We start from the raw sequence: 19,433 nt of genomic DNA, 5'->3' as shown, positions 1-19,433 counted from the left end.
ACTCTCTAAAATTGCTTGTTATTTTTCACTGTGATCATTTTGCATGATTTTAACCTTTTTAAATTTATTGAGCCTAACATATGGCATATTCTGAAGAATACTCCATGTGCTCTTAAAAGTAAAGTAAGCATGTCTGGATACACATGGGATAAAGTGAAAACAATCCTCAGGCAGCTTGATTCCTTGCCTCAAAGCAGCATTAAGCCTACCAACCAGGGTTTAAATTGGGTTTTAAACACAGGAGAGGTGACATATCACTACACGTGTTAGAAGTAGCCTGAGGTTAGCTAGAAACAGTACTTACTAATCTTTTTACATAAAGACATACAAAAAATGCTAATATTCACAAGGCATACTTTAGTAAACATAAGAGGCTCCTTATGGAGCACTGTCTCTTTCAGGCAACAGCACAACTACACAAAGAGATGAAAGGAACAAATATCTAAGCACATTCATAACTAGTGACCTAAGTCAGATTGCTTGTTGTCCAGATATACAATTAATCTTCTCACTTTTTAAAAAAGTCTCCTAGCTTGAATAAAGGATTATGATTACACTGTCCATGGACCACTCAACATCAGCCACTATTACTGGGTTGGGAAGCTCTGAGCTATAGCACTACCCCCGCACCAAATGGTTTTCAACCCTTGGCTCACATTATCTGACAACTTTAAAAAAAACACCAGTGCCCAGTTCTACCGTGTATATCATGGCCTAGGCAACTGCACGTTTAAAAGCTCTAGGTTTGATTCTATTGGGCAAGGGTGAGAATCATAGCACCTAGTTCAAACATAGCACCCACGATGCAGTAGCCTATCACTCTACTTTCCTCAGTCTAAGCAACTTAGTAACTGGAGAGAAACAAACTCTTCAGTCTGTCCATTTATACCTACTCCTCTTGTGCTCCACCCAAAACCAGTTTCTCTCCAACACTTTAGGGGCTAACCTTTGTTACCAGCCTCCACTACTCGTAACTGGTGAGACCTGCATGTTTCTACTTCTCTGATTTGGTTTGTTCATATTGGCACCAATGAGCACCTATGGATCCCTACACCTACCTCCTATCTTCAAAAAGATACCTAGAAATTGTTGCTCTATATATGATACTGTTTTTTGTTTCCTTATGTTGCTATTTGTCTACTCATTTTGCATTCCTTTATAGTCATGTTAATAATACTCTGTAACAGGAAAAGGGAAGGCTTAGTCTCACCATTTTCAAGCCTTTTTTCACTTGGGTTTTATGGAAATAAACAGCTAGTTCTGATTGTTTTGTTCGTGTATATTTTCTTGTTCTTACCACTTAGCAACAAATTGAATCAAAAATCAATTCCCATTTTCCGTAAAAAAAGGAACACTTCCCTTCTGATTCCAAGATAACACTGTCAATAATAGTGTTGGCTAAATGTTATGACATGACTCACCATCCATTCGAATTGTCATGCAGGCTCTTATTACAAATGACAAGTAGGAGCTTTGCAAAAGTAAAAACTAAGGGCAAGGGGGATAGCTTTGGGGAAATATCCTGAATAGTTTAGGTCTTACTAATATTTGATACTAAGCTTACATAAATTCAGATACTATTAATGTCAAGATTAAAAGAAAAGGGCTATACTTTCAACAAAACTACACTATTCCCATCAAAGTAGTCTTATAGTCAAGATATAATCCCACTGTAAAAAAACTACTGGCATCTATTAAGCACCTACCACCAGTAAAATTCCTGATCACTTTAGTTACACAACTATAAAGACCTATTCTGACTGGTGATGAGGAAAAAAATCCAAAATTGAGAAGAATGGTCGTAATGCTTGGACAATTTCTGAATGACTAATAAATTTGGACCCCTCCTCTCACCACTTGATCCTACCCAAGATTCAATGCACAAAATTTCCAGTTAAAAAAAAGTATTTTAAATAGAACCTCAGAGATAGGTACAACCAAATTAACATTTTTAATATAAAGCTAGTAGTTGGCAACCTATGTATAATATATAACTGTGTTAAAACTATGTACTCTTTTCTTCCCCTATCTTATACATGATTTATGCAGGAGGAATGAAAATTGATAAATTCTAAATAAATGCAAAAAAAAATTGAAAATATTTTCTTGCATATCACATGTAAATCAGAAGCCATTATGTAAGGGTGATTTAAATGATGATAGGGTGATTTTTAAATGTTCGACTTACTTAAAATTCTTATTTAGGATCAATTTTAAGGTTTAGCTCCTCAGTTAAAACATTTTAATATTTTAAAATATGCTTGAAAATGGTTTTGTATTTTGTGTATTTTCCATTAACCTTAATCAGTGATTTCATCAATTACCAGAAGTACTTTATTTGTGAACATTGTGAGAGACTGATAACACTAGCTTTGTATAGTTTTTCTTTGGAAAGTCCTACAAATTCAAAGTAATAAATATGTTCATCTTAGTCTTTTCAAAGGTTCAATTTTTTTAAATTACTGCTTTAAAATTTCAAAATAGTCTGTGATTATAACATTTTCCAATTTGTAACAGCTTGGTACTATGAAGGGAGAGGGAGAGTGAGGAGAGGGAAGAAAGTGAGAGAATATTCTTAAATACTGATGAAGTAAGAGAAATAATAGATGCCATCACTTAACTATTTAAAACCTTCCTGCTGCTTTAGTACAAGTTGGTGGTGATTAATTTAAAGTACAATAAATAACAGAAAAATCAATGAAATTTTCTAGTTACTTTAAGTCCACTTATAGTAGTATCATTTTAATTCAGAAATTTAAATATACACTTCAAATGAACTATAAAAAAAATATGCCTTGTATAAAAAAAAATGGCATTTCCAAAAAGGAAGTTGGCTAAAAGCAGTAACAAAATTACATTATTACAGTAGGCTGAATTTGCACACAATACTCTTTAAGAAAACAAAGGAAAATATTCACACAACCCTCTCTCCATTAAACTATTTCTCAAACCTAATATTATTACTCCAATGAACAGAAACATCAAGTCTCTTTATGACTACCTACTCAGAAGAGAATAAACAGTGCTTTGTTTCACTCCTTGAGCATCTTTTCCTCTAGCACTCTTCTTTAGCTCCTATAGCAACTACTTTGTTGGGCTAACTTAAGAAAAGCCTAAAAGGTAAGGCTTTGTATATGAGTGGCCACTGGTCAAGTTCTTATTCTTTATAACAGAAAATCTCTGTATTGTTAAACAGGATAGCATTTGGTTACGGCATGCCAGTATTCAACATGTACTGAAGTTTATTAAGAAAAGTGTAGAACCAGATTATCCTAGTATTTAAAGCATTAACAAAGAAATGATTCAACATTATGAAATGATTTTGCTCTAGCTCTTTTTGCTACCTTTGTCAGTTCAGTTTTTTTCTCACATACTCTTTCCCTGATATTAAGTTGTAAATATTTGATAACTTAGTAGACATGGAACTTCCTAATATATTTGCAAAGATATGATTTGAATGTGCTCAGTAAAAAGTACTTAAATCCTAAAAGAGCTCAGAAGAAAGTAATTGCAAAGATGTTGCTCTCTATTTTTGTTCTGAAATACTATGTATGATATGTGCTTCACATGAGCCCAGGGATGGTACATCATCAGTATGATTCTAGATTAGACAGAACTAGGGCTAATTCTCTCCCGGAAAGCCAACTGAAAAGACTACGACAGACGACACTACACGTCTCTTCTTCCCTGCCTCTCTTCCCCAAAGTAACTCTCGCCTCAGATACCTTTTTATCTAATAGCAGACCTTGCCCTGTATTCGTAACAAGAGGGGAAATTGTTTGAAACACCCATCCTTATATATTCAGATCTTATTCCTTCTCTTAAATTATACTTTTCTCTTCAGTCCCTACCTTTGCCAAGTTCAGTATGTAACAAGCCATCAATTCATGACTTTTAGGTATTTCTACCCACAAAGAACAAAAATATTCAAACTTTTGCTGGAAATCTAGAATCTACAATTTCTAAACATTTTACATAATATTAAGTATATACAAATTTTGAGTTATCATATTCCTGTAACTGATGGTGAAAGATCCTTCCCAAAAAGGTGAGGCGGATTTTGAAAACCTTTGCTTGACTCTCCTAAGAAGATAAGGCAAATGCTTAAAAGATGATAAGACTTTTGTATTATGTGCTAACTGGAAAACTTTAAAGGTTCATTTTACCAAGCCATAGTAAATAATTTAAGAGAATCTCATTCCACACTATATGAATCTTTTTTATTATACTGCAACATAATTTGAAACTAAGGATTATTTTCCTGGCTAACACTATGGGACAACAGTTTGGTTAACCTCTTTAGTGATTTGACCTCTTTCCTCTTAAGACAATGCTAACAAAGATTCTAAAATAAGAATCTCTGAAACAGTTTTTTAAAAAGCCTATCCGCAAACATTAATACTTTGGAACACTTGTCACAGTACACTATACTGTAGACCATGGGATGGCAAACTTTTTCTGTAAGGGTCAGAGAGCAATATTTTAGGTTGGGCAGGCTATAATCTCTATAGCAACTACTCAATCCTGTCATTATTGCACAAAAGCAACCATGAACAATAAGTAAAAGAATGAGTATGGCTATATACCAGTAAAATTTTATTTTTGGACACTGAATTTCCTATTAATTTTCATGTGTCTTGAAATATTCTTCTAACCATTTAAAATTATAAACACAATTCTCAGTTCAGAGGCCATTAAAAGCAAGCAGTGAGCTTTGGCCCATGAGCCACTGTTAGCTATCCCTTATATACACCTTTACATCAGGAAAATGTTTAAAACTCACAGATTCCAAGTCTAGAGACTTTGGAGACTTTTTGTTTGCTAGATCCCTCATTTTAAAACTTAGACCAGACAAGTTCTCTACTTACTGGATAAATGCACTTAGATGAGAATGAGAAAATAATTCAGGATAAAAATCCCTACTTAAAAAAGAAGGAAAAAAACCAAAAAAGCTGTAAAATGAATGTTCTACCTTATAACATATAATTAGAAAAGATTTAAAATTTTATTCCATGCACTATGAAACAATATGCATAGATTTGGTACATAATTTCTTAGTTTTTACTTTAGGGAAAAAAAAATTAGGAAAAGGTTTGTAAATCTTTCCATGCCTTTTATAAAAAGTGGCAGAAGAAATCAGTAATCCCTTACATGTACAACCATCAACTCTGAATATAATATAAATTTGGAATTTACCTAAGTGAGCACTCACTGCTCTTAAAAAACTACATGATTATACCATAGAACACTCTGGTTTCTACAACTTGGAACACTTTTGAATAGAAAACTCCTGACTCCATAGCATAAGGAAACAAGAATACTTTTTCCATAGTCATCAAGTATAATAAAACTTCACAGTCTGATTTACCTTTATCAAAGGTAAAATGATTCTCTACTACATTTCATGGATTATATTGATCCTCAATAGTTCTTAAACACAACATAAATTCTGCATGACCTTTTTTTTACCTGTTTGGGTTTTCTAAAGCATGATACTAATACAAAATGTACTAAAGTGGCGTAAGTCCATGAGCTAAAAAAAAAGGAGTTAAATATAAAATGTTTACCAAATTTATCCTAGTTTTACAACAGCTTCAAATATTGAGACTTAATTGCTTTCTTGTGTCTATCCATTGTCAAAGTAACTCAATCTTCTACTTTAACATTCCTTAGTGGCCAGTGTTTTCTTTGAATTTTGCTGAGCGACGCACAAGATCATCTCGTCCAACTTCAGCCATTTGTCCTTCCCAAGATTTCATTTCATTATCATAACGAATTTTATCATCTTTAGCAAGTTGAACATATACCTAAGAAAAAGTGTAATTGTTAAAATGATTTCTTTGAGGCTTTGCAATTAATTTCTGGAATGCTTCCATATTTACTCAAGAAATCGTCTTACTATTTAAAATGTATTGAGGAGGAATGAAAAGGAATGTTTTTATGAGATGAAAGATTAGAAAAAGGTAAGAGATAAAGATTTTGTAAGCATTAATGGAGTTACAGTTTCAAGGCTTGAGATGCAGGAAAGGAGCAGAGGCAGTGTATGACCACTGGATACAGTAGATATTCAAGTTATGAGTGACATTATTTTAAATAACAATTTGATTTGTAGTCAAAAGCTACCAAAAGAAGCGAAATTGGTTCTAAGAATATAAAAATAATTTTTAAGTATTTTAACTGTGTTATTGGTAATATAAAGTTACTTTCCCATGAATTAAAAGCCTTGCTGCAATTATTCTTTCACAGATATTCTAACTAGCTCTACAAACACTAAAACTACACTACTTACTTGCTTTTGAGAACTAGGGAGATTTTTCCAGTTTTCATTTACAATCTTCATCTTTACCTAAAAAACAACATACATATAAGTACCAGATATAAAGACTTCAGCGATTAAAGACTTTTTTTATTACCCTTTTATTATTAAATTTTCTTTGTTATTGCAATGACAAAAGCTCAAGTATCAAGAATCATAGGCAAAGTCTTATCAATTCTTATCTTTTCTAAGTAAAAGCTATTAAACTGTTAAAAAGTACAAAAATGAAGATATTAATCTTTTCTATTGAGATATAATTGACATACAAGTTACTAGTTTCAGCTGTACAACATAATGATTCAGTATTTGTATATACTAGGAAAGATCATCACAGTAAGTCTAGTTAATAGTTAACATCCATTACCATAGTTAAAAAAAATTTTTCTTTTGTTGAGAACTTTTAAGATCTGCTCTTAGCAACTTTCAACTATGTATTACATTATTATTAGCGATAGTCACCACGCTGCACATTATATCCCCAGCACCTGATTATTTTATAACTTGGTTTGTTCCTTTTGCTCCCCTTAATCCATTTTGCCCACTCTTCCAACCCCTCCTCTGGCAACAACCAATTCATTCTCGGTTGTTGTTTTTAGATTTCCACATATAAGAGAGTTCATACAGCATTTTCTTTCTCTGTCTGACTTATTTCCAGGTCCATTCACAAATGGATTGGCTGTCACAAATGCAAAATTTTCTTTCTTTTTATAGCTGAATAATATTCCATCATGTGTGTGTGTGTATATTCTTTATAGATTCATCCACTGATGGACACTTGAATCGCTTAATGCTGCAATGAATATGGCGGTGCATATACTTTTACAGCTTTTTCCATTTTCACTGGATAAATAACAAGAATTAGAATTGTTGAATTGTATGGTATTCTATCTTTAATTTTTTGAGGAACCTCCATATTGTTTTCCATAGTGGCTACAGCAATTTACATTCCCGTCTATAATGCACAAGCGTTTCTTTTTCTCTGTATCTTCAGCAACACTTCTTTCTTGTCTTTTTGGTAACAGCCATTCTTGTATGTGTGTGGTGATATCACATTATCGTTTTAATTTCCATTTCTCTGATAGTTAACGATGTTGAGCTTTTCATTGTACTGTTAGCCATTTGTATGTCTTCTTTGGAAAAATGTCTATTCAGTGCCTCTGCCCATTTTTTATCAGATATTTTGCTGCTACTGAGTTTATATGAGTTCTTTGTATCACCCTTATCAGACATATGATATGCAAACATGTTCTCCCATTCAGTAGGATGCTTTTTCATTTTTTTCATTTCCTTTGCTGTGCACATTATCTTTTTTGACTCAGAAATATTAACATTCAAGTATAATCTACATTCTATCATAAACCTAATTTCAAATATTAAGTATTTTATTTTTTTCCCAACAGCTTAATGTTTTATTCTAAAATTTGTGCCCATATGTTCAGGTGTAGTTCTGGGAACAAACACAACCAGTACATAAATCTACTTAGATGAACCGAATTATGTGACTGGGAAGAAGTTATATTACCTCCCTAGGCTTGGTTCTTTAGCTATAAAATTAAAGGGATGCAAAATAGAGGAGGAGCCAAGATGGCGGCATAAGTAGGGCAGCAGAAATCTCCCCAAACCATATGTATTTTTGAAAATACAACAAATACAACTATTCCAAAAAGAGAGGCCAGAAGATACAGTACAACAGTAAGACTACATCTACATCTGTGAGAACTCAGCACCTCACCAAGGGGGGTAAGATACATGCTGCAGTCCGGCAGGACCCAAGCACTCCCCCCACCCCAGCCCACTGGCAGGAGAAAAGGAGACAGAGCGGGGAGGGAGTGGGAACCCAGGACAGCTAAATACCCAGTCTTACTCATCTGCACTGGGAGCACAGACACACAATGCATGGTGTGCTAGATATTAAGGAAATGGAACAGTAAAACCTGCAAGAGGGTCCCCGCAGCCAGCGCCCCTGGGACAAAAGAAAAGCGAGTGTTTTTTGAAAGCCTTAAAGGGACAGGGGCTTCACAGCTGGACGGAACCGTCCCAAAACACTCAGCCTAGCAGCTGTGAATCCTCGGAAATTTCAGACGCCCCAGCCCCCAGGAGGCAACGCAGCACTGAAGCCCTGCACGGTGATAAACAGCCTCCAGTCCATTCACCCTCCCGCATGGCCCCGCCACAGAAAGGGAGCAGCCTGATAGCAGCCGTAATCACACCAGCTGCCCAGAACCTCTTCCGCAGCCACCCAGGCCAAACTCAGAGGCCCAGCTGGCATGGGGCAGCCTGACACAGACACAGGAAGCTGGGACAGGGCGCAAAGGGTCACCATTCTCGCAGGAGAGCACATTCAGCACGCCTGCCTCTCCCTGCGGGGCTCTGGGCTGCCCTGACAGTTGACCCGCCCACAGCGACTCAGAAAACAAAACCGGAAGCTGCTCCCCGTGTGCAGGTAACTGGCACAGGCAGCAGAGAATGGCAAGACGCAGGAAGGGGCACTGATCTCCCAGCTGACACATGCACCAACTGCCTACGACTACTTCTATCACCATGAAAAGGCAGAAGTATTTGATCCAGTCCAGAATTACCCAGACAACCCCCGAGAGGGAGCCTGGGGAGACAGATTTAACAAATATTCCTGAAAAAGAATTCAAAAGAAAGGTCATATCCATGCTGATGGACCTGCAAAGAAATATGCAACAGCTAAAGGATCAAGTTAGGAGGGAGAATACAGAAATAAAACAATCTCTGGAAGGACGTAAGAGCAGGCTGGATGAGGTACAAGAGGCCGTTAATGGAACAGAGATCAGAGAACAGGAACAGAGAGAAGCTGAGGCAGAGAGAGATAAAAGGATATCCAGGAATGAAAGATTAAGAGGACTGTATGACCAAGCCAAACGGAACAATATTCACATTATAGGGGTACAAGAAGAAGAGAGAGAAAAAGGGATAGACAGTGTCTTTGAAGAAATAATTGCTGAAAACTTTCCCAAACTGGGGGAGAAAATAATAGTCTCTAAGAAAACGGAAGCCCACAGATCTCCCAACACAAGGGACCCAAGGCGGATAACACCAAGACACATAATAATTGAAATGGCAAAGATCAAGGATAAGGACAGAATATTAAAGGCAGCCAGAGAGAGAAAAAAGGTCACCTACAAAGGAAAACCCATCAGACTATCATCAGACTTCTCAACAGAACCTTACAGGCCAGAAGAGAATGGCATGATATAGTTAATGCAATGAAACAGAAGGGCCTTGAACCAAGGATACTGTATCCAGCACAGTTATCATTTAAATATGAAAGAGGGATGAAACAATTCCCAGACAAGCAAAAGCTGAGGGAATATGCCTCCCACAAACCACCTCTACAGGATATTTTAAAGGAACTGCTCTAGATGGGAGCACTTCTAAGGCTAAATAGATGTCACCAGAGAAAATAAAATCACACCAAGGAAAGCAGACCAACAAAATACTAACTAAAGGCAAAAAATAAAATCAACTACTCACAAAAGCAGTCAAAGCAAACACAAAAGAGTAAAGAATAAAACACCTAACATATAAAGAATGGAGGAAGAGGAATAAGGGAGAGAAATAAAGAATCCTCAGACTGTTTTTATAATAGCTTAATAAGCGAGTTACGTTTGTTAGATAGTAAAGAAGCTACCCTTGAACCTTTGGTAATCACGAATCTAACGCCTGCAATGGCAGTAAGTACATTTCATCAAAAATCACCCTAAATGTAAATGGACTGAATGCACCAATTAAAAGACACAGAGTAACAGAATGGATAAAATGGCAAGACCCATCTATCTATATGCTGCTTACAAGAGACCCACATCAAACCCAAAGATACACACAGACTAAAAGTGAAGGAATGGAGAAAGATATTTCATGCAAGCAATAGGGAGAAAAAAGCAGGTGTTGCAGTACTTGTATCAGACAAAATAGACTTCAAAACAAAAAAAGTAACAAGAGATAAAGAAGGACATTACATAATGATAAAGAGGTCAGTCCAACAAGAGGATATAAATTCTATAAACATACTTGCACACAATACAGGAGCATCAACATATGTGAAACAAATACTAACAGAATTAAAGGAGGAAATAGAATGCAATGCATTCATTTTAGGATACTTCAATACACCACTCACTCCAAAGGACAGATCAACCAGACAGAAAATAAGTAAGGACACAGAGGCACTGAACAACACACTAGAACAGAACGACCTAATACACATCTACAGAACTCTACACCCAAAAACAACAGAGCACACATTCTTCTCAAGTGCACATGGAACATTTTCTAGAATAGACCACATACTAGGCCACAAAAAGAGCCTCAGTAAATTCAGAAAGATTGAAATTCTACCAACCAATTTCTCAGAAGACAAAGGTATAAAACTAGAAATAAATTGTGCAAACAAAACAAAAAGGCTCACAAACACATGGAGATTTAACAATATGCTCGTAAATAATCAACGGATCAATAACCAAATTAAAATAGAGATCAAGCAATATATGGAGACAAATGACAACAACAACACAAAGCCGCAACTTCTGTGGGACACAGCGAAGGAATTTCTAAGAGGGAAGTATATAGCAATCCAGGCCTACTTAAAGAAGGAAGAACAATTCCAAATGAATAGTCTGAAGTCACAATTATTGAAATCGTAAAAAGAAGAACAAATGAGGCCCAAAGTCAGAAGGAGGGATGTAATAAAGATCACAGAAGAAATAAATAAAATTGAGAAGAAGAAAACATTATCAAAAAAATCAACAAAACCAAGAGCTGGTTCATTAAGAAAATAAACAAAATAGATAAAACCCTAGCCAGACATATTCAGAGAAAAAGAATATATACACACCAACAGAATCAGAAACGAGAACGGAAAAATCGCGATGGACCCCACAGAAATACAAAGAATCATTAGAGAATACTGAGAATCTATATGCTAACAAATTGGAAAACGTAGAAGAAATGGACAACTTCCTAGAAAAATACAACCTTCCAAGACTGACCAAGGAAGAAACAGAAATTCTAAACAGACCAATTACCAGCAACAAAATTGAATCGGTAATCAAAAACTACCCAAGACAAGAAGATATGGCAAAGGAATAATCAATCTTCCCATGTTTTCTTCTGCCTGCTACTTCTATAGCTTTTCTTCTTCCTTCCTAATTACAACCCTTAAATAGAATTTGTGCCTCATATCAAATTTACCGAGTATCATAATTCTTCCAAGTGGTAAAGATACCTCAAGACAAATGCTGGGCATAGAAGCTACAGGGCATAAATATGCAAAGAAGTAAAAAGCTAACCATTTCAAACAATAAGGCTTCTCTCTCACTTACCAACTTTACATTTCCCTGTATGGCCCCGGAAGATGACTGCTTAGCCAGAGACGGGTAAGATTCCTCAAGGGAGGAACAAACTAAGACAGGCACAGTCGCAGGGGGATCATCAGGTGAGAAATTGGGGATCAACAGAGGTGAGGCTTAGAACCTCACCCCCCTGTTCTGAGAGAAATCTTCTGCATACGTGGATGTTTTATTGCCCTTGCCTAGCTTGGATTAACACATAGTCTACAGGCACACACCTGATCATCTACATTTGCTCTCTTACAACACTAAACTATGTTTTCTACCTTTATCTTGTATCTACCTACCACTTCAGCATTTTATTGAAAATAATAATAATAAAGAGAGAAATGTGGTATCCACATATAAATCAAGTATAAAAATCAAATGAGTATTCATATTTGAACTGACTGTTTATAGTTCATAATGCATGAGCAAAACCGAAAGTTTCTGTGATGACTGCCCTTGTACTGTTCACCATGTAACTTATTCACTATGTAAGAATTTGTTCTCCATGTAAGAATTTGTTTGTTACGCCTCAGAAGACTGGAGACTGATGAAAATTAGGCTTGGGGTGGATTAATGATTGTGCATTGAGCATTGACTCCCCTATACAAAATTTTATTGTTGTTAACAACCATTTGATCAATAAATATGAGAGATGCCCTCACAAACAAAACAAAACAAAAGAAAACAAAACAAAAAAAAGTACACACTTTCAATGGTAAAATAAATAAGTAACCGGGATGTAATGTATAGCATAAGGAATATAGTCAAAATATTGTAACAGCTTGGTATGGTGATAGCTGGTACCTAGAATTATCATGTATATAAATGTTGAATTACTGTGTTGTACACTTGAAACTAATGTAATGTAATACTGTGCGTCAACTACCCTTCAATAAAAAATAATTATCTAACAAAAAAAAAAAAACTACCCAAGAGCAAAACCCCCGGGCCAGATGGATTTACCTCGGAATTTTATCAGACATACAGAGAAGACGTAATATCCATTCTCCTTAAATATTTCCAAAAAATAGAAGAGGAGGGAATACTTCCAAACTCATTCTATGAAGTCAGCATCACCCTAATACCAAAACCAGGCCAAGACCCCACCAAAAAAGAAAATTACAAACCAATATCCATGATGAACAAAGATGCAAAAATACTCAACAAACTATTAGCAAACCAAATTCAAAAATACATCAAAAGGATAATACACCATGACCTAGTGGAATTCATCTCAGGGACGCAAGGATGGTACAACATTCGAAAATCCATCAACATCATCCACCACATAAACAAAAAAAGGACAAAAACCACATGATCATCTCCATAGATGCTGAAAAAGCATTTGACAAAGTTCAACATCCATTCATGATAAAAACTCTCAACAAAATGGGTACGAGGGCAAGTACCTTAACTTGATAAAGGCCATATAACACAGACCCACAGCCAACATCATACTTAACAGTGAGAAGCTGAAAGCTTTTCCTCGAAGATCAGGAACAAGACAGGGATGCCTACTCTCCCCACTGTTATTCAACATAGTACTGGAGGTCCTAGCCACAACAATCAGAAAACACACAGAAATCAAAGGCATCCAGATTGGTAAAGAAGTCAAACTGTCACTATTTGCAGGTGACATGATATTGTACATAAAAACCCTAAAGACTCCACTCCAAAACTACTAGAACTAATATGGGAATTCAGCAAAGTTGCAGGATACAAATTAATAAACAGAAATCTGTTGTTTTCCTATACACTAACGATGAACTAGCAGAAAGAGAAATCAGGAAAACAATTCCATTCACAATTGCATGAAAAAGAATAAAATACCTAGGAATAAACCTAACCAAGGAAGTGAAAGACCTATACCCTAAAAACTGTAAGACACTCTTAAGAGAAATTAAAGACAACACTAACAAACAGAAACTCATCCCATGCTCTTGGCTAGGAAAAATTAATATTGTCAAAATGGCCATCCTGCCTAAAGGAATCTACAAATTCAATGCAATCCTTATCAAAATACCAAGAGCATTCTTCAACGAACTGGAACTAATAGTTCTAAAATTCATATGGAAACACCAAAGACCCAAATAGCCAAAGCAATCCAGAGAAGGAAGAATAAAGTTGGTGGTGTGTGTGCACGGATCTTGCTTCCCAACTTCAAGCTCTACTACAAAGCCATAGTAAGCAAGACAATTTGGTACTGACACAAGAACAGACCCACAGTCCAGTGAAACAGAATAGAGACTCCAGACATTAACGCAAACAGAACTGGCAAAACTGGACAGTTACATGTAAAAGAATGAAACTGGATCATTGTCTAACCCCATACACAAAAGTAAATTCAAAAGGGACTAAAGACCTGAATGTAAGTCATGAAACCATAAAACTCTTAGAAAAAAACATAGGCAAAAATCTCTTGGACATAAACATGAGCGACCTCTTCATGAACATATCTCCCCGGGCAAGGGCAAAAGCAAAAATGAATAAGTGGGACTATATCAAGCTGAAAAGCTTTTGTACAGCAAAGGACACCACCAAGTGAACAAAAAGGTATCCTACAGTACGGGAAAATATATTCATAAATGACAGATCTGATAAAGGCTTGACACCCAAAATATATAAAGAGCTCACGCACCTCAACAAACAAAAAGCAAGTAATCCAATTAAAAAATGGGCAGAGGAGCTGAACAGACACTTCGCCAAAGAAGATATTCAGATGGCCAACAGACACATGAAAAGATGCTCCACATTGCTAATCATCAGAGAAATGCAAATTAAAACCACAATGAGATATCACCTCACACCAATAACAATTGCCACCATCCAAAAGACAAACAACAACAAATGTCGGCGAGGTTGTGGAGACAGGGGAAACCCTCCTACACTGCTGGGGCAAATGTAAACTAGTTCAACCATTGTGGAAAGCTGTATGGAGATTCCTCAAAAAGCTCAAAATAGAAATACCATTTGATCCAGGAATTCCATTTCAAGGAATTTACCCCAAGAATGCAGCAGCCCAGCTTGCAAAAGACAGATGCACCCCTATGTTTATCACAGCATAATAGCCAAGAAATGGAAGCAACCTAAGTGTCCATCAGTAGATGAATGGATAAAGAAAATGTGGTATATATACACAATGGAATATTATTCAGCCATAAGACAAAAACAAATGCTACCATTTGCCATAACATGGGAGGAGCTACAGGGTATTATGCTCAATGAAATAAGCCAGGCAGAGAAAGACAAGTACCAAATGATTTCACTCATATGTGGAGTATAAGAACAAAGAAAAAACTGAAGGAACAGAAGAGCAGCAGACTCACAGAACCCAAGAATGGACTAACAGTTACCAAAGGGCAAAGGAGTGGGGAGTATTGGTGGGAAGGGAGGGAAAAAGGGGGTAAAAAAGAAAGGGGGCATTATGATTAGTATGTATAATGTGGGGGGTGGGCACAGGGAGGGCTGTGCAACACAGAGAAGACAAGTAGTGATTCTTCAGCATCTTACTATGCTGATGGACAGTGACTGTAATGGGGTTTGTGGCGGGGCTTGGTGATGGGGGGAGTCTAATAAACATAATGTTCCTCATGTAATTGTAGATTAATGATACCAAAATAAAAATAATTTAAAAGAAGAAAATAAGTAAAGCAAAAAAAATTAAAGGGATGCAAGGAACCCATCACTGGAGGAGAGGCAGAGAGGACAGTGAGAACACCTCACCCAGCCTGTGCTGTTGTACCAGCGAGAAGAAATTGAAGGGAAAATTGGGTGGGTGGAAAATGAGAAGCAGAGGTGGAAACAGAGGGGTAGGACGAGAGTGTGAAGGAGAGTGATATGGTGTGAAAAGTTATCTGCCCAAAACTAAAAGGATCATCAGTGATTTTGAGAAGGAGCTGAGTGAGAATAATGAACTCTGTCTGACTAGAACTTTGACTGAGTTTTATTTTCCTATCAACAAAAATAGAAGCACCAAATAGTATCTGAGACTACATAACCATTGTTTTGAACATTTTAAACTTACCTTGATAAACACATTTAATATATTCAGAGATAATTATTCACTAAATAACTGCTCTCTTAGTTCTGGAAAGAATTGCTTTAATGCTCCAAATTATTTCATAACCTATCTTTAATCCATAAAGTTTCATATTCATTGAGTTGAACAATAATTTATTAAGTTGCACACATAATCTGGTCACTCACCAAAATAATTCATTAAAAAAAATTGAAAGGATGAAAAATGTTTACTTTGGCTCCTTTCTAAAACCCCATTAAACAAGCCCTTCCACCACATGAGGACACAGTAAAGTGCCAGCTACGAACCAAGGAAGAGGCCCCCTCCCCACCAACAGGTGACTGTGATGGTACCTTGGTCTTGGAACCTCCCAAACCTCCTTAACTGTAAGCAATAAGCTTCTGTTGTTTATTTTAAAATAAAGAATACAAAATACTCCTCTTTTGCACTTATGCCTTAAATATCTACATAGACAAAGCAACCAGGAAGGGCACTACCAACACAAAATTTTAGAAACTGAAAAACAGATGGAGCCATGGTAACTGACTTACCTAACCCAAGAAAGCTAATTCCCTAACTGGCAGGGGGGAAAGCCAAAAAAGTAAATGGATTCACAATGCAGAATTCCCAAGTGTCTCAGGAATTGGCAAAACCAGATAACTATACATTACAGGTGAAGGACAGGCTAAAAACAGGCTTGACTGAAAATGTGTTCAAAAAGAGGTTAAAGTCCCACCATAGGCAGATTCTAGGATTTATCCTCTCGAAAGTGGAAAAGAGAGTCACTCTGGACATATCAGCTGGTGCCCCTGGTACCATGTTGAAAATAGGGAGATAAAGTAAAAATGAATACAGTATCTCAGAAAGAAAAGTAAAAGAGGCTGAGAGAAAAAACTGAAAAGATAAAACTAGAGGACTGCTTCAGACTACACATAAAAGTAAGAGTTCTTAGAGAGTCCGCACAAAGCAAAAAAGAGGGAAGGGGAAAAACACCAAATCAGATCACATTTATAGAACCAACCATCAAAATGACTTTATACTTCTCAAAAGCAATACAAGAAGCCACAAGAGAAAGCAGCATTTTTTACATTTTGAAAGAACATGACTTCCACCCTAGAATTCTATGACCCGTCAAACTATCAAACACAAAGAGTGAGACATTTTCAAGAACTCAAGAAACTGATCTCTTGGATTCTCAAGATGGCAGCGTGAGTAGGTTGATGGAAATCTCCCAAAACCATATATACTTTCACTATACAGCAAATACAAGTATTCCTAAAAGAGTGACCAGAAGATACAGTACCTCAGCGAGGCTATATCTACATCTGCGAGAACTCAACATCTCACGAAAAGGGTAAGATACAAACCCATGACCCAGCGGGACCCAAGCACTTCCCCAACCCCAGCTCACTGGCGGGAGGAAAAGAATCAGAGTGGGGAGAGAGTGGAAGCACAGGACTGCTAAATAACCATCCCTAGTAATCTGCACCGGGAGCACAGACACATTACATGGTGTACTGGATATTAGAGGAATGGAAAACCAAATTCCGAGACTAAGACTGTGAACATGTTCCTACAACCAGCTGCCCCGGGACAAAAGCAGACGCTTTAAAAGCATTAAAGGTACAAGGGTTTAACAGGTGGACAAAATCATCCTGGCACACTCAGCCCAACAGGCCGGGAACTTTAAGGTCAGGTGCCCTAACCCCCTGGGTGACAACGCAGCACGGAAGCCCCTCAAGGCATTAAGCAGCCTGCTGTTCTTTCCCCCCTGCTGGCACTGCAAGCAAACCTGCTGATCCACCATTGCTACGGAGCAAACGGAGAGCAGCCCCACCCACAGCAAACACACAGGGGCTTCTCCCACCGTGTGGCTAACGGGGCCAGACCCCAACACTGCACCCTGCCTGCAGTCGACCAACACAAACAGCAGAGACCAGTGCTGAGTCAGGAAGGCATAAAGGGACTTTATTCTAGCGGCGAACACGTGCTGCTTGCTTGCAAACCCCGCCAGGGCCCTAGGCCATCCCGAGGGTTGCCCTGTCCATGGCAGCTCAGGGTATCAACCCAGAGGCAGCTCCCTGTGTGTGGTTGACCAGCACAGGCAGCAGAGACCGGCGTGGACTCTCGAAAGCATGAAGGGGTGCCATTCTCACGGGAGAACACACACCACTCACCTGAAACCTCTGCCATTGCCCTAGGCCATCACAAGGGCCGTCCCACCCACGGAAGCTGAGGGGATTAACCCACAGGCAGCTCACTGTGTGGGGTTGACCAGCACAGGCAGCACAGACAGGCAAGGTGGCCAGCAAGCAGGAAGGGACTTTGTTCTCCCAGCTAACACACACTCCACTCACTGGCGATAATTTCAATCACTATGAAAGGGTAGAAGAACCTTGTTCAGTCCAAAATCCCTCAAACACCAGAGACAGGGCCTGGTGAGACTGAAAGCACCAATCTTCCTGAAAAATAATTCAAAATAAACGTCATAATTATGCTGATGGAGCTACAGAGAAATACGCAAGAGCTAAGGAATGAATTCTGGAGGGAGATAACAGAAATGAAACAAACAATGGAAGGATTTAACAGCAGACTGGATGAGGTGGAAGACTGCTAATGCAATAGAAATTGGAGAAGAGGAATACAGAGAAGCTGAGGCAGAGAAAGATAAAAGGATCTCTAGAAATGAAAGAATATTAAGAGAACCGTGTGACCAATCCAAATGGAACAATATTCACATTACAGGGGTACCAGAAGAAGAAGAGAGAAAAAGGGATAGAAAGTGTCTTTGAACAAATAATTGCTGAAAACTTCAAGATGGGAAAGGAAAAAGTCTCTCAGACTATGGAAGCCCACAGACCTCCCAACACAAAGGACCCAAGGAGAACAACACTGAGACAAATAATAATTAAAATGGTAAAGATCAAAGACAAGGACAGAGTATTAAAAGCAGCCAGAAAGAGAAAAAAGACCACCTACAAAGGAAAACCCATTAGGATATCATTAGACTTCTCAGCAGAAACCCTACTGGCCAGAAGAGAATGGCATGATATATTCAATGCAATGAAACAGAATGGCCTTGAACCAAGAATACTATATTCAGCAAGATTATCATTTAAATATGAAGCAGGGATTAAACAACTCCCACATAAGCAAAAGTTGAGGGAATTTACCTCCCACCAACCATCTCTACAGTGTATTTTAAAGGGACTGCACTAGATGGAAGTGCTCCTAAAGCTAAACACATGTCCCCAGAGAAAACAAAGCCACAGCAAAGAAAGCAGACCAACCAAATACTAACTAAATGCAAAATAAAATCAGCTATCCACAAAATCAGTCAAGGTAAACACAAAAGAATACAGAATGAAAAACCTAACATATAAGGAGTGGAGGAGGAAGAAAAAGGAAGAGAAATAAAGAATCGCCAGACTGTGTTTATAATAGTGTAATAAGTGAGTTAAGTTAGACGGTTAAACAGTAAAGAAGCTACCACTGAACCTTTGGTAACCACAAATCCAAAGCCCGCAATGGCAATAAGTACATATCTATTGATAATCACCCTAAATGTAAATGGTCTGAATGCACCAATCAAAAGACACAGCAATACAATAGATAAAAAGCAAGACCCAGCTACATGCTGCTTACAAGAGACTCACTTCACACCCAAAGACATACACAGACTAAAAGTGAAGGGATGGAAAAAGATATTTCAGGTAAACTAAACAATAGGGAGAAA

General features: G+C 37.4%; 1 protein-coding gene across 1 annotated transcript in view; it reads right to left on the bottom strand.

Moving 5' to 3' along the window:
* Positions 1–4,575: 4,575 nt before the first annotated feature.
* TFAM (transcription factor A, mitochondrial) overlaps positions 4,576–19,433 on the bottom strand; it is a 31,594-nt gene continuing 16,736 nt past the window's right edge. The window contains exons 6-7 of the mRNA XM_036895041.2: positions 6,290–6,346; positions 4,576–5,807 (exon numbers count right to left, since the gene is read on the bottom strand). Of these exons, the coding sequence (XP_036750936.1) occupies positions 5,670–5,807; positions 6,290–6,346 (195 nt within the window). The 3' untranslated portion in view covers positions 4,576–5,669. The remainder of the gene's footprint in view (positions 5,808–6,289; positions 6,347–19,433) is intronic.

Source organism: Manis pentadactyla, chromosome 8 (assembly GCF_030020395.1).
Source record: "Manis pentadactyla isolate mManPen7 chromosome 8, mManPen7.hap1, whole genome shotgun sequence".
Classification (NCBI taxonomy): Eukaryota; Metazoa; Chordata; class Mammalia; order Pholidota; family Manidae; genus Manis; species Manis pentadactyla.
The sequence above is the reverse complement of the archived record's forward strand: the minus strand, read 5'-3'. Positions and strand labels throughout refer to the sequence as shown.